The sequence below is a fragment of the Chlamydotis macqueenii genome, chromosome 28, assembly GCF_036417535.1.
Source record: "Chlamydotis macqueenii isolate bChlMac1 chromosome 28, bChlMac1.mat, whole genome shotgun sequence".
Taxonomy (NCBI): Eukaryota; Metazoa; Chordata; class Aves; order Otidiformes; family Otididae; genus Chlamydotis; species Chlamydotis macqueenii.
This window is the reverse complement of record NC_141583.1, coordinates 1,374,984-1,386,537: the sequence shown is the minus strand read 5'-3', so window position 1 is coordinate 1,386,537 and position 11,554 is coordinate 1,374,984. Positions and strand designations below refer to the sequence as shown.

The following is an 11,554-nucleotide window of genomic DNA, read 5'->3' as shown; positions in this document are numbered from 1 at the left end:
TAGGCCTGGCTGCGGGGCAGGGGGGACCCAGTGGGCTGGGGGGGGTCCCGGTGGAGTGGGAGCCCCCCACCCCACCCTAGAGCTGCCCAACCCACCGGGCACCCCCCCCAAACCGGCCACGTGCACCCCTCGGTGAGGGTGCGGGGCTCTCCCACCAGCCCACTTGGGATATTTGGGTGGGGGGGGGGGTGTCCCACGGGAGGCTGAGCCCGGCAGATCCCGCAGCAGCTCCGTCACCCCAAACTGGGGTCCCCAGGCTCGGGGTGGGGCTGAGGGGGGCACTCATGCTATGGGGTGACCCTGGATTTTTAGGGGGGTCCCTGCAGGAGAAGCTGGAGCCGGGGAGGGGGGGGCAGAGCAGCCCTGGCTCCCGCTCCGCTCCTGCGGTCAGGGCCCAGCGATGATCCCACAAGCCTGGAATTTGAGGAATTTCCTGCCAAGGCTCTCTGGAAAGGACAGGGAGAGAAAGAAAACCCAAAGCTTAACCCTCAGCTCCCCGCGCCCGCCCCACGCCAGGATGGGGGCCGGGACCCCGGGGAAGGGGCTGGCGGGGATGGGGGGGAGTCGGACGGTTTACTTTGGGGGTTGCTTCTCGTTGCCCCCCGGATTTTTGGGGCGAGGCAGAGCTGGCCGGAGAGCCGGGGTCCCGCAGCGGGGTCGCCGGCCGTTGACAGGGGAACGCGAAGTGCTTCGTGCTTCAGTTTCCCCCAGGGGAGGCGGCTCCAGCCCCCACCCAAACGCTGCACCCCCCAGCACCCAGCACATCACAAGCGCCCCGAAACGTCTCCACTAGCCCACCGGGCCTGGGACAGGGGGGCTCGGCACCCCAGCCCTCCCCGGGGACGCACGATGGAGTGGCGCGGGCTGGGAAATCCCGTCTCCGACACTGAAAGCTGCTGGTTTAAATCCCATCCCCTGGAAAAGTCATTTTTTGGCGGGGGGAATAAGAACCAAAAAGGGAAAGAAGGCGGCCCCCGAGACCCCCACCCCGGGAAGCGATGGGAGCTGGGCACCCTGTGAGCCCGCAGCGGCACTGGGATGGCACTGGGACGGCACTGGGACATCCCCATCTCCGGCATCGCCGGATGCTGGGAGGTGGCAGCCTGGGCGCCCCCCAGTCCCGTGGGCCGGCGCTTGCTGGGTGCCCCCGGCACGTTTGGGGCAGGAAGACCCTGGCGAGGGGTGCCGCGGCCTTCGTCCCGCTCCTCCGCCTCGCCCCTCGTGCAGCCGCCCGCTCCCTCGCGCGCCCCCGCGCACGCGCGCTCCCTCGCACGCCCCATGCACGCTTCCCCGGCTCCTTTTCTCCGCCGTTCCTATGGCAACCCCTCCAAGGCGCACAACCGCGCTCCGATTGGAAATAAAAGTTGTTTTTCCTCCCCTCCTCCTTTACTCCACTCTTCCCCCCCCCCTTATTTTGATTTCCATTTGGATCATAATCCGCCCGTTGCCATGGCAGCGCTGGCAGCCCTTTATGTCCCAGCCCTCGCCGAACAGGCCTCTCTCCCCCTTTTTCCCCGTCCCCGAGTGGGATTTCTCCCCGAATCCCGCCGTCCCCGCGCGCCGGCCACCCTGCGCCAGCGCCGGACGCCGCGGCCCAGCGTCGCCGCCCGCGCCACGCCCGATGCCGTGCCAACGGGACTCGGGTGGGCGGCAAGGAGCCGGTTTTCCAGCTGCCGGCTCCGAGGGATGCAGCCCTACGGACCAGAGCTCCGTCCCTTTTTTCCCCGGGACACGTCCCGTCGTCCGGCCGCGCTCCTTGCCCTGGCGTCCCCCCACCTTCGCGCCCAGCGCTGCCGCCAAAAAAACAAAAAAATAATAATAATTAAAAAATTAAAAATAGCGATGCGGGCGACGCTGCCGGCGCAGGACGTTCCCTCCGTCCGCTCCCGCGCCGTTCCCGCTCCCGGCTGGGAGCAGGAGGTTATGAAAATGAGCCGCGTGCCCAGGAGACTGTAATTATCTGCTAAGTGTGAAAGCTGGAGTGATTAATTAAGAGATAATAAAAAGAAAAGGAGGCTAGAGAGGGAATAACGGAGGCTTTGATGATAAAACCTGAGGTAAGGCAAGCAATTAGGGGAAATCTTTCCGGCGAGCTCGCTCCGGTCCCCACGGCGCCCGCGGGACGCACGGACCTGCAGAGGCCGGAGCCAGCGTCCCGCCGGCGGAGCAGGCTGCGGCATCCCGGCCGGCATGGCCAGGAATTCCAGGTGGGAAGTAGGCCAGGAGGAAAGCCGGCTGGGGATGAAACCCATCGCCAATTAAAGGATTGGGGCGTAATTAACGCCGGCCGGTGGGAGAAGGGTGCCCAGCGCCCCGGACGGCGGCGTGGCCGCCATGGCGGATGGATGGATGGACGGACGGACGGCTCCGGGTCTCGTGGAGAAGCGGGACGGGGCCGGCTGCCTCCCCGCCGGCGAAGCGGGCCCCAGCGCGGCGGCGGGTGATTCAGGCCTGGCACGGCTTCCCCGGGCAAGTCCCTGCACGGGGCCGGTGGCGGCGGCAGGGCTCGGCCCCGTCAGCCCCAAAAAACCGCCCGGGCCCCCTGCGGCCGGGGCTGGATCCCTGGCGCGGGACGGAGGCGCGTCCTGCGCTTGCTGCACTCCCCTGCCCCAAAGATGGGGGCACCCCTGGTGTGGGAGAGGGGCTGCGTCCCCGTCCCGCGCCAAAGCGGGGGAAAAGTGTCAGCAAAAGCCCCCCACCAGTGCCCGCAACCCCGATCCCAGTTGCCCAAATGGTTTCCTGAAGGGCGGCTGTGGCGCTGGGGGTGTCACCCTGCTGCGGGGAGCTTGTGGTGACCCCCGCGGCTCTGGCCCCTGCACCCAGGGCGTTTTGGGGGACGGGGGGGGTCCGGAGGGGTGGCGGGTACCACGGCAGTGAGCCAGGCTCCTGCCCGGAGGGGACATGGGGGACGGGTCCGCACGGCACTGGGGGGGCCAGCTCCGATGGGACACGGGGGGTCACGCCAGGCAAGTGCCCGCGAGGAGCCCAGGACCCCCGGGACGGGGCAGAACCCGAGGCCACCAGAACCCAAATGCCCACGGCCAGGGCGCGGCGCCGAGTGTCACTGGGTTGGGGTGGTGGTGGCCACCGTCCCGTCCCAGCGCCCCGTCCCAGCCCCACATCATCTCCCGGGGTGGGGCGGGGTGCAGGGGGGGTTTGTTACCCCGCAGCAGCCGGGGGGAGGACGAGGGGCTGGTGGCCGTCACCGGGACCACCGGGACCTTCCTCCGAGAGCCCGGATTTGGGCCGGCCAGCGCGGCCCTGCGCCCCGCCACCGTCCCTCCTGCCCTAAAAATCCGGGACCGAGGGGCCACATCCCGTCATCCCAGTTTTTCGGAAGAGCTGGGAGAAAAAAGTCCCCAGCAAAGGGACCGGCTTGACCTCAGAGCACCCGCTGCGCGCCCCCCCCCCCCCGCCTCCTTCCGAGGTGATGTCTCCCAGGGGAGCGGGGCTCAGCCGGGGGGGACGCAGCGATGTGCGCCAGGTCTCGGCCACGCGCTGGGGTGGCCCACGAGCCACGGGGGGCTGCCAGGAGCCCCCTCCCCAGGACGAGCCCCCCGAGCCAGCCCTCCCACATCCCTCTGCTGGGAAGGCGGAGGGGGGGGGGGATTAAAAAAAAAAACAAACCAAACCCAGCACAGAAAGAGGAGAAGAATCGCTGAGAAAATGAATAAATATTTCAATTTGAGGCGCAATCAGGGGAGTGATTGAAACGGGGGGGAAGAATAATGGGTTTCATTTAGATAAGATAGGGAAAATTATTTCGGGAGAAATGAAGAGTGATGAAAGCCATTCAGCCTCTCCGCGCGCCGCCACGTGAATGGCAGCGACCCCCCCCCGCCCCCCCGCCACACGCGTCTGCGGACGGGGAGGGGACCCCAAATTTTGTCCCCCAAAATTTTGACGCCAAATTTTGTCCCACACTCCCCAGTTTAGAGCAAAGGGGCGTTCCTGAGGCGAGAGCAAAACTTAGACGGCGGGGTCCGGGACGGGATGGGGGGTGACGGGGACGTGACCCCCCTCATCCCCGCCAGCCCCCCGCGCCCGGGCACCCAGCTCATCCCTCCGGGAAGCGGGTGACGCCGGAGCTGGGCCCCTCTCGCCAAGGAGATCCGCATGGCACCGGGCGGGAAGAGCTTTTGTTCCTGGGAGGGCAGCGAAGCCCCCCCGGCGCGAGCCCCGGCCCCCTAAGAAGCTTTGCACGCTCCTTTTAAACCCCGGCTTCCACTCCATCTTTTTTTTTTTTTTTTTTTCTTTCCTTCCCTCCCCTCCTCCTGGCATCTTAGCAACGCCGCCCCTTAATTAAAAATTAGATTGGATTTTGCAGCAGGGAAGGAGCCGGAGGCCGCGCAGGGGCTGCCCGGCTCCAGCTCCGCGGAGGGAAGGAACCGGCTGAGACCCGGCCGGCTCGCTACACGCATGGCGCGCTTCCTCACAGCGGGGCCGGGATCCCGGGGGGGGCCGGGCCTGTGTGTGTGCCCCCCCCCCACCCCAAACTCTGCCCCTCACCCCAGCCGAGCAGCTCCCGTGCCTCAGTTTCCCCCAGGAGGTCCCCACGCAGACGGGGATTTGGGGGGTGGGGGGGGGCTCGGGCTGCCCCCCCAGTTTGCAGCAAGCCCTGGAAAGCAGGCGGGAGGAAAGGGGGTGCCCCCCTCTCAAGGGCTGCCCGGGTTGGGAGCGGGGGGGCGAATCGCCGTGTCCGCGCCGGGACCCCCGCCACCCTCAGCCCCCGGGGTCCCTGCCCCCCCCCTCCCCAAACGACTGGGGTCCCCACGGCCGGTCAGCCCCCTCGCCCTGAGAACCCCCAAACTCCCCGCACCCAACCACCGCCGCCCTCCCGCAGCACCCGACCCCCGCGCGACCGGGATGCGGGGGGACCGGCCCCCAGATTTTGGGGTTGTTTTTTTTTGGGGGGGGGGCACACAGACACAAAACCTTGACCCCAAACCAGGGCACCCGAGAGGCGCAGACGGGGCGGGGAGAACCGGACCCAGCTCCACCAGGACCCCCCGGGGCGGGGGTGGGGGGGGCACCGGGACGGGACCCGGGGTACCGGTACCTCCCCCCATCCCCGTTCCCGTTCCCGGAGGACGAAGCTCCCCCCGCAACCCCCCCCCGGTACCCACCTTGCCCGTGGGTGTCCGCGAGAGTCAGGAGGCAGAGGAAGAGGATCCGCATGCTCCCGTCCCGGCCGCGCTCGGGCGGGGGGGGCGGGGGGGCTGCCCGGCCCCGGCTCCGGTACCGGTACCGGCCCGGCCGGGGAAGGGGCCGCGCGCTCGGCCGGCTCCGCTCCGCGCGCGATCGCGCCCAGCCCGCGAGTGAGCGGGAGTGGGGGGGGGTGGGGGGGTGAGGGGGCGGGGCCGGGGGCGGGGGCGGGAGGGGAGGTGGGGGAGTGGGAGGGGGGTGAGGGGCGGGGGGAGGATGGGGCGGAGGGGGGGCGTGTTGGGGTGCGAGCGTGCGTGGTCGCGCGGGGGTGTCGCGCGTGGTTTTGTGCGTGGGTGGGCGTGTTGGGGTGCGCACATGCGTGTTGGGGTGTGCACATGCGTGTGTAGGCATGTTGGGGTGTGCACATGTGTGTGTGTGCACGCTCTGGGGTGCGCACATGCGTGTTGGGGTGCGCACATGCGTGTGTAGGCATGTTGGGGTGTGCACACGCGTGTGTGCCGGCATGTTAGGGTCTGAACATGTGTGTTGGGGTGTGCACATGTGTGTGCGTGTTGGGGTTTGCACACGTGTGTGTTGGTGTGTGCGTGTGTGTGTGTGCATCTTGGGGTGTGCGCGTGTGTGTTGGGGTGCATGTGTACACACACATGTGGTTGCATGCTGGCGTACACGTGTGTGCAAGCATGTTGGGGTGGGGGGGTGTGTGTGCACACGTGTGCACACTCGGACATGTGCATGCTGCTCCTGGCTGGGTGCGTGGACCCCTCAGCGCCCACCCAGGACCCCTCAGCACCCAAAAGGACCCTTCAGCACCCACAGAGACCCCTCAGCATCCTCCTGGGACCCCTGAGCACCCCTTCATGACCCCTCAGCACCCACTCAGGACCCCACTGCCCCCCTTGGGACCCCTCAGCACCCCCCGCTCTCCCCAAAAATCCGGGTGCGGAGCAGAGCCCGGGGCGGAGGCAGAGCCCTCAGCTCCTGCTGTGGGTGCTGTGGGTGCTGTGGGTGCTGTGGATGCTGTGGGGTTTGGGGTTTTTTTTTTTTCTTTTTTTTTTTTTCTTTTTTTTTTTTGGCTTAAATGGAATTTCTGGCCCCGAGGGTTCGCCGGAAAACCGCTGGAAACGGGAAGCAGCGCCGGAATCAGCTCCCCACGCTCCGGCTTCACCGAGGGGCCTCGGAGAGTGGCGCTGCCGGGGGGCCCAGGCCGTGAGCCACCCGTTTTTCGGGGATCCTGGCCCTTGCGGGACACCGGAGCCTTCCCGGCTTGGCCGCCGCGTTCCAAAGTGGCCGAGACGAACGCTCGCGGGAAAAGTTCTGGAAAACAGAGGCCGTGTCATGGAAAGCGAGGAGGGCGGCTTTCCAGGGGGGTGTCCACGGTGGGAGCGTGGCCGTGTCGTCCCGTGGGCTGCTCTCGCCTGGAATTAGGCCAAATTTGGGAGCCGCCCGGAGGAACGCGTGGGAGGGAAGCTCGGGGGAGCACGCGGGACGGGGAGAGAGGTCACGGAGCGGCGGCAGCGGCCGGGAATTTGCTGACGGGAAGAGCGGAGAAATGCGCCGCGTTGGCCGCTGCGGAGCAGGGAGGCCGGGAACGGGGGCTGGGAGCGGCGGGGGCGGCGTGGGACTCCCCCTGGGTCCCCAAAACCTTGGCCCAGCTCAGCATCGGGCCCGTCAATCCCGGCGCGGTGGCCCTGGGCTCGTCCCCGTGGGGTCCCATCCGTCGGGAAGGAGCCTTCCTCCTCCTCCTCCTCCACGGGTCTGGCCTCGGCGGTTCGGCCTTTCCCCACCACGCGCGGGAGCGGAAGGGCTAACGAAGCCGCTCGTTAGCCGGCCCCCGCTCAAGACCTGGGGTCCCGCAGCACCCGTGCCGTGGCCGAGGCGGGATGGAGGGGAAGGGGTTTCGCTTCCAGCGGGAAAATAATTAGGGATTTATTTTTGGCTCGGCGGGGAACAGCGGACGAATCCCCTGCTGAAGTCAGTGGCCAGGCTGGAGGAATCGGTAGCCTGGCCCGTCAGAGCCGTGCCCAGTCTCTTTATTATTATTATTATTATTATTATTATTATTATTTTTTTTTTTTTTTTTTTTTTTTTTTTTTTTTTTTAAAAAGCAGTGAGGAGGAAGCCTCCTTGCCCGCGCTCCCGCGGGCGTGCCCTCGGGAATGAGCGGCCCGGCAGCCTGCGATTCGGGAAGAGCTGCGGGAAAATGGGATTTCCTAACGGCAAGCGGCTTCTCCCCGGCCTCCTTCCCCCCGCCGCTGACAGCTCCCCGGATGATTTTAAAATGAATTTCGCAAGGAGGCCGAAAGCAGAGGGATAAAGGAGACGGGGGGAGAAGGGGGCTGGGGAGGGGGGAGCTGCTGGGGCCGTGCTGGGTGGGCTCAACCCCATAGCAGACATCAGAGCATCCCCACCCGGCTGGAGGAAGCCGGGCGCCCAACCTTCCCCAACTCGCTGATGCTGATTTTTTTTCTTTAATTCCTTTATTTTTGAGATTTGGCCGATGGACTCCGGCCCGGGAGCAGCTCCCGGGGGACCAGAGGTGGGTGCCAGGGTGGGCGCCGGGTGCCAGCGGGTGCCGGGTGCCAGCCGGGTGCCGGGTGCCAGCTCGCAGCTGCTCCTCGCCGAGCCGTTTGCCAAACGGACACGGAACAGATGGGGATGCGCCCGGGAGCCCCCGCGGGGCCCGCGCCGTGGCATCCATCGCTGTCTCGATCGCCGCGGTTCTCAGCCCAGCCGGGGCGTGGGGGGTGGGCAATGCCCCGGATCGACGCACCCCTGCCCCGTCCGTCGGGACCCCGGCACCCGGCCGTGCCACGGACTAATCCTGCGCCTGGGGACAATCCGCTCCCCTTCCTCCCCGAAGGGCTCCCCGAGACGCGGCTCCCCCGGCTCTGCCCCTTGCTGCCTCAGTTTCCCCGTCTCCCAGATCCGGGCGAGGAGAGCGGATTTGGGTGTCACGGGGCAAAGAGGGGACGCAGCCTGGCCCCAAGGCTCGGGTCGCACCCTCGCCAGGGACAGGACTCGTTAAGGCGCTGTTAATAATCGTTAATTGATAGTTGTCCCCCAAACTGGCATTCCAGGATCAAAGCGAGCACTGGCGCCGGCCTGACGTGCGGGTGAGGGGCGAGCGGGGCTCCCACAGGGACCTGGCAGAGCAGCCGGGGCGGCTTCTGCACCGAAGGGGATGGAGAAGCGTCCCCAGGGAGACTCGGCCCCATCCCATCCCCGTCCCGGTCCCAGTCCTGTCCCATCCCATCCCCATCCCCATCCCCATTCCCATCCCATTTTCATCCCCATCCCATCCCCATTCCCGCCCCTGTCCCATCCCCATCCCATCCCCATCCCATCCCATCCCATCCCCATCCCATCCCCATCCCATCCCATCCCATCCCATCCCATCCCATCCCATCCCATCCCATCCCCATCCCATCCCCATCCCCTCCTGCCGTAGTTCAGCCAGGATTGCCGTGGGATCGCAGAATCGCTGCTCAGCCGGTGCCCACGGCCGGAAGGAGGCTGCTGACCCCCCCGGGGTGGGATGGGCCCCTCCAGAATCCAGGCGTGGGGCAGACCAGGATCCATCCCGCCCGGCACCCAGCGGCCATGGGACCGGGCAGCCGCGGGCCGAAACGCCTGGCAGGGCTCCCCTTCCTCATCCTCCTCCTTCGCCCAGGCCCGATCCGGACAGCGGCGGGCGCAAGCGGTTTTCCCGGGAGAGCGTTTAGAAGGGAGCTGGGATGAGTAATTTACCGGGAGCGTGGAGACGGCACCGGATAACTTATTTATGAGAACTTTTTGACACATCCGCCGCTCAATAATTCATGCCGCGCAGCGTTTCGTCAGGGTCACCAGGAAATAATTCACTTATCAACAACGGAGGGGTGTAACGAGGCGCAGAATTAGTACCTCGCGCCGGATTCGGGGCCGTAAACACCAAAGCCGTGATGGCCCGGTAGCGGTGTCGTTCCCAGCTGCACTGCGCTGAGACCCGATGCCACCGCACGCTCGGTGCGGGCGCCGTGCCGGAACGCGCTTGGGTGCCGCTGGGTGCCGGGGGGATGTGGTGGGCTCTGGGAGGAAGGGGCATCACCGCGTTTCGGAGCTATGCGCGATAGGGTTTCATTCGTATCCTTGAGGAGCTTTTATTCCAGCATCTCGGCTTTTCCCAGCTGGGGAAACCAAGGCAGGGGAGCCGCTGCTCCCAGAACGCCGAGTCGGGGGGCGGTGGTGTCGGGGGGCTCAGACCCCACCCGGAACTCATCCCCCGGCTCCGTCCCTGGTGGATGGCCGCCACCAGCATCGCCGCGTGGGACCCCGTGTCTCCCCCGAGGTCTCGCGGTGCTGCCGTCGTCTCCTCCCGCGTCCCCGCTCCCGGCCTTCGTCCCGCGTGATCCATCGTGGGCACGGCGTGAGCCGCGGGGTCAGCGGTTATTCCGGGAACCGGCCCCCCCCAGCTTTGGGGGTCTGGGTGTCCCCGGGTGCGGGTGGGCATGGAAAGGGGAAGGAGAATTCCTCCGCTGACTGCGTGCCGGTCTCGGTCTCCTCCGCACGGCCGAGGGGCCGGTGGGCTCGGGACCGGGGAGTGTGCGACAGCAGCCCACCCCCCCCATGGGGACCTCTCCGGGATGGAGAGAACCCAAACCCTGGTCCCCGTCACCCTCGTCCCTCCATCCTGGGACTCGCCTGCCGGAAGGGGGCCGAGGTCTTTGGGACGGTGGGGTCAGGGAAAGGACCCTGGGATGGGCGCTGGGGCGGCCCACCCGTCCCGCCATCCCAGCGCCAGGCCCTGGGAGCATCCTCCTGGCAGCAGAGCGGCGTGACCCCCACTCCGGCCACGTCCCCTCCGGCGTGGGGTCAAGCGGACGTTGTGGGAAACTCCTCGTGCGATCGGAGGGCGACGGCACAAGGGTGGCCGGGAAGGATGCGGGTGCTGGCGGGACAAGGGAAGCGGTGGCACGGTGGGTGGGATAGGCTCCGGTGTTCGCCAGGATGCTGCCGGGCATGGCTCTGCCCCGGAACAGGCGGAGGAAGAGGAGGCAGCCCCCTCACCAGTCTCACCAGTCCGGACGATGGATAACAGGGTGCCACCATTCGGGGGGCCCGGGCGGAGCTGGGGCTGGGGTCCCCCCACCCCGCGCATCCCGGCCCTGTTCCCATTGGATGCGGCTGCGGGCGCTGCCCCCCAGCACGGGTGAATTTTAGCTGGGGCCGGGGGAGGCCCGGGCGCTGCCGGAGATGCTCCGGGTGGAAATTCGCTTTCCCTTGGATGCCGTCCCCCCTCCACCGAAACCCACGCTTTCCACCCGTGACCGCCGCCCCGAGTGATGCGGGACCGGGGCTCGGCCCCTGCGGGACGGGTGCTGGGGTGGGGGCTCGGGGACCCCAGCCGGGGCCAAGCCCAGCCCGGCTGCCGCCGAGCACGGTCGCCTGCTGCCACCTCTCGGGCAGAGCCGCGCTGAGAGCATTTTGGTGTAAAAAATGGGGATTTTTTTTTTTCCCCTCCTTCCACGCTCTGGAAGCGGAGCGCAGCTGGGATGCTGCCGGCCGGTTAAAAAAAAAAACAAAAAACCCTTTAGAGGGGGACTGGGGGGGGTCCCCATGGGGACCCCGAGGGTGGCACCCACGTGCGGGACGGCGGCCCGCCTCCCGCTCCCGTCCCGCGGCGCCGCCTGCCCCGCGCAGCCGTTTGGGCCGCCGTCCCCGCATCGCTCCGCTGCGGGAGCGGGGGGAAAGCAGCCACCGCACCCCCGGCCGTGGCACCGCCGGCCCTGGACCGCCCCCCTCCCCTTCTCCCCTCCGCGTTGGAAAGGGGACCGCGGAGCCGCGGCTGATGCGCGGAACGAAACCACCCTCCGCAATGCGGTGCCTGGAGCACGCAGCATCTTCCCTTCCTCCTCCACGCGGAACGCGGGGAACGCTTCCCCTCCATCCCCTTCCCTTTCCCCCTCCTCTCCGCGCTCCCAGGACACGGCTCCGTAAATTATTCCCTACGTGCTGAGCGGAGCAGACAAAAGCTCCAATTAATCGGCTCAGCCCTGGCGCTGGAGCGGAGGTTTTCATCCTTGCGGAACGCCGCTTTTCCCTTTGTAGCCTTAATTAGTTTTTTTTTTTTTTTTTCGCTCCTCTGCCTGCAGAGAGGAGGAAAGGGCCGTGGGAGCCGGCGTGACCCGCGTCACCGCGCGGGGAGGGAACCCGTGCTCGTCCAGCGGGCTCCATCCAGGCTTGCGGGGGTCAGGCCGTGCCTCAGTTTCCCCCCCTGGGTGATGGAGCGGGGGACCTGTCGGCTCGTGCATCCTTTGCGGGAAACACGCTCCGGTTGTCGGAGAGACTGAGCTGATCCCGCTGCTGTGGCGTTTTTCCAAGATTTTTACAGGGAATCTGCCCCATTCCC

The 11,554-nt window shown here is 67.1% G+C and overlaps 1 protein-coding gene across 2 annotated transcripts in view; it reads right to left on the bottom strand.

The window, feature by feature from the left end:
* The window catches only part of KIRREL1 (kirre like nephrin family adhesion molecule 1), an 18,956-nt gene extending 13,770 nt beyond the window's left edge, over nucleotides 1–5,186 (bottom strand). For both annotated transcript variants that reach the window (XM_086768259.1, XM_086768260.1), the window contains exon 1: nucleotides 5,127–5,186. In XM_086768259.1, the coding sequence (XP_086624385.1) occupies nucleotides 5,127–5,178 (52 nt within the window). In that variant the 5' untranslated portion in view covers nucleotides 5,179–5,186. The remainder of the gene's footprint in view (nucleotides 1–5,126) is intronic.
* Nucleotides 5,187–11,554: the final 6,368 nt, after the last annotated feature.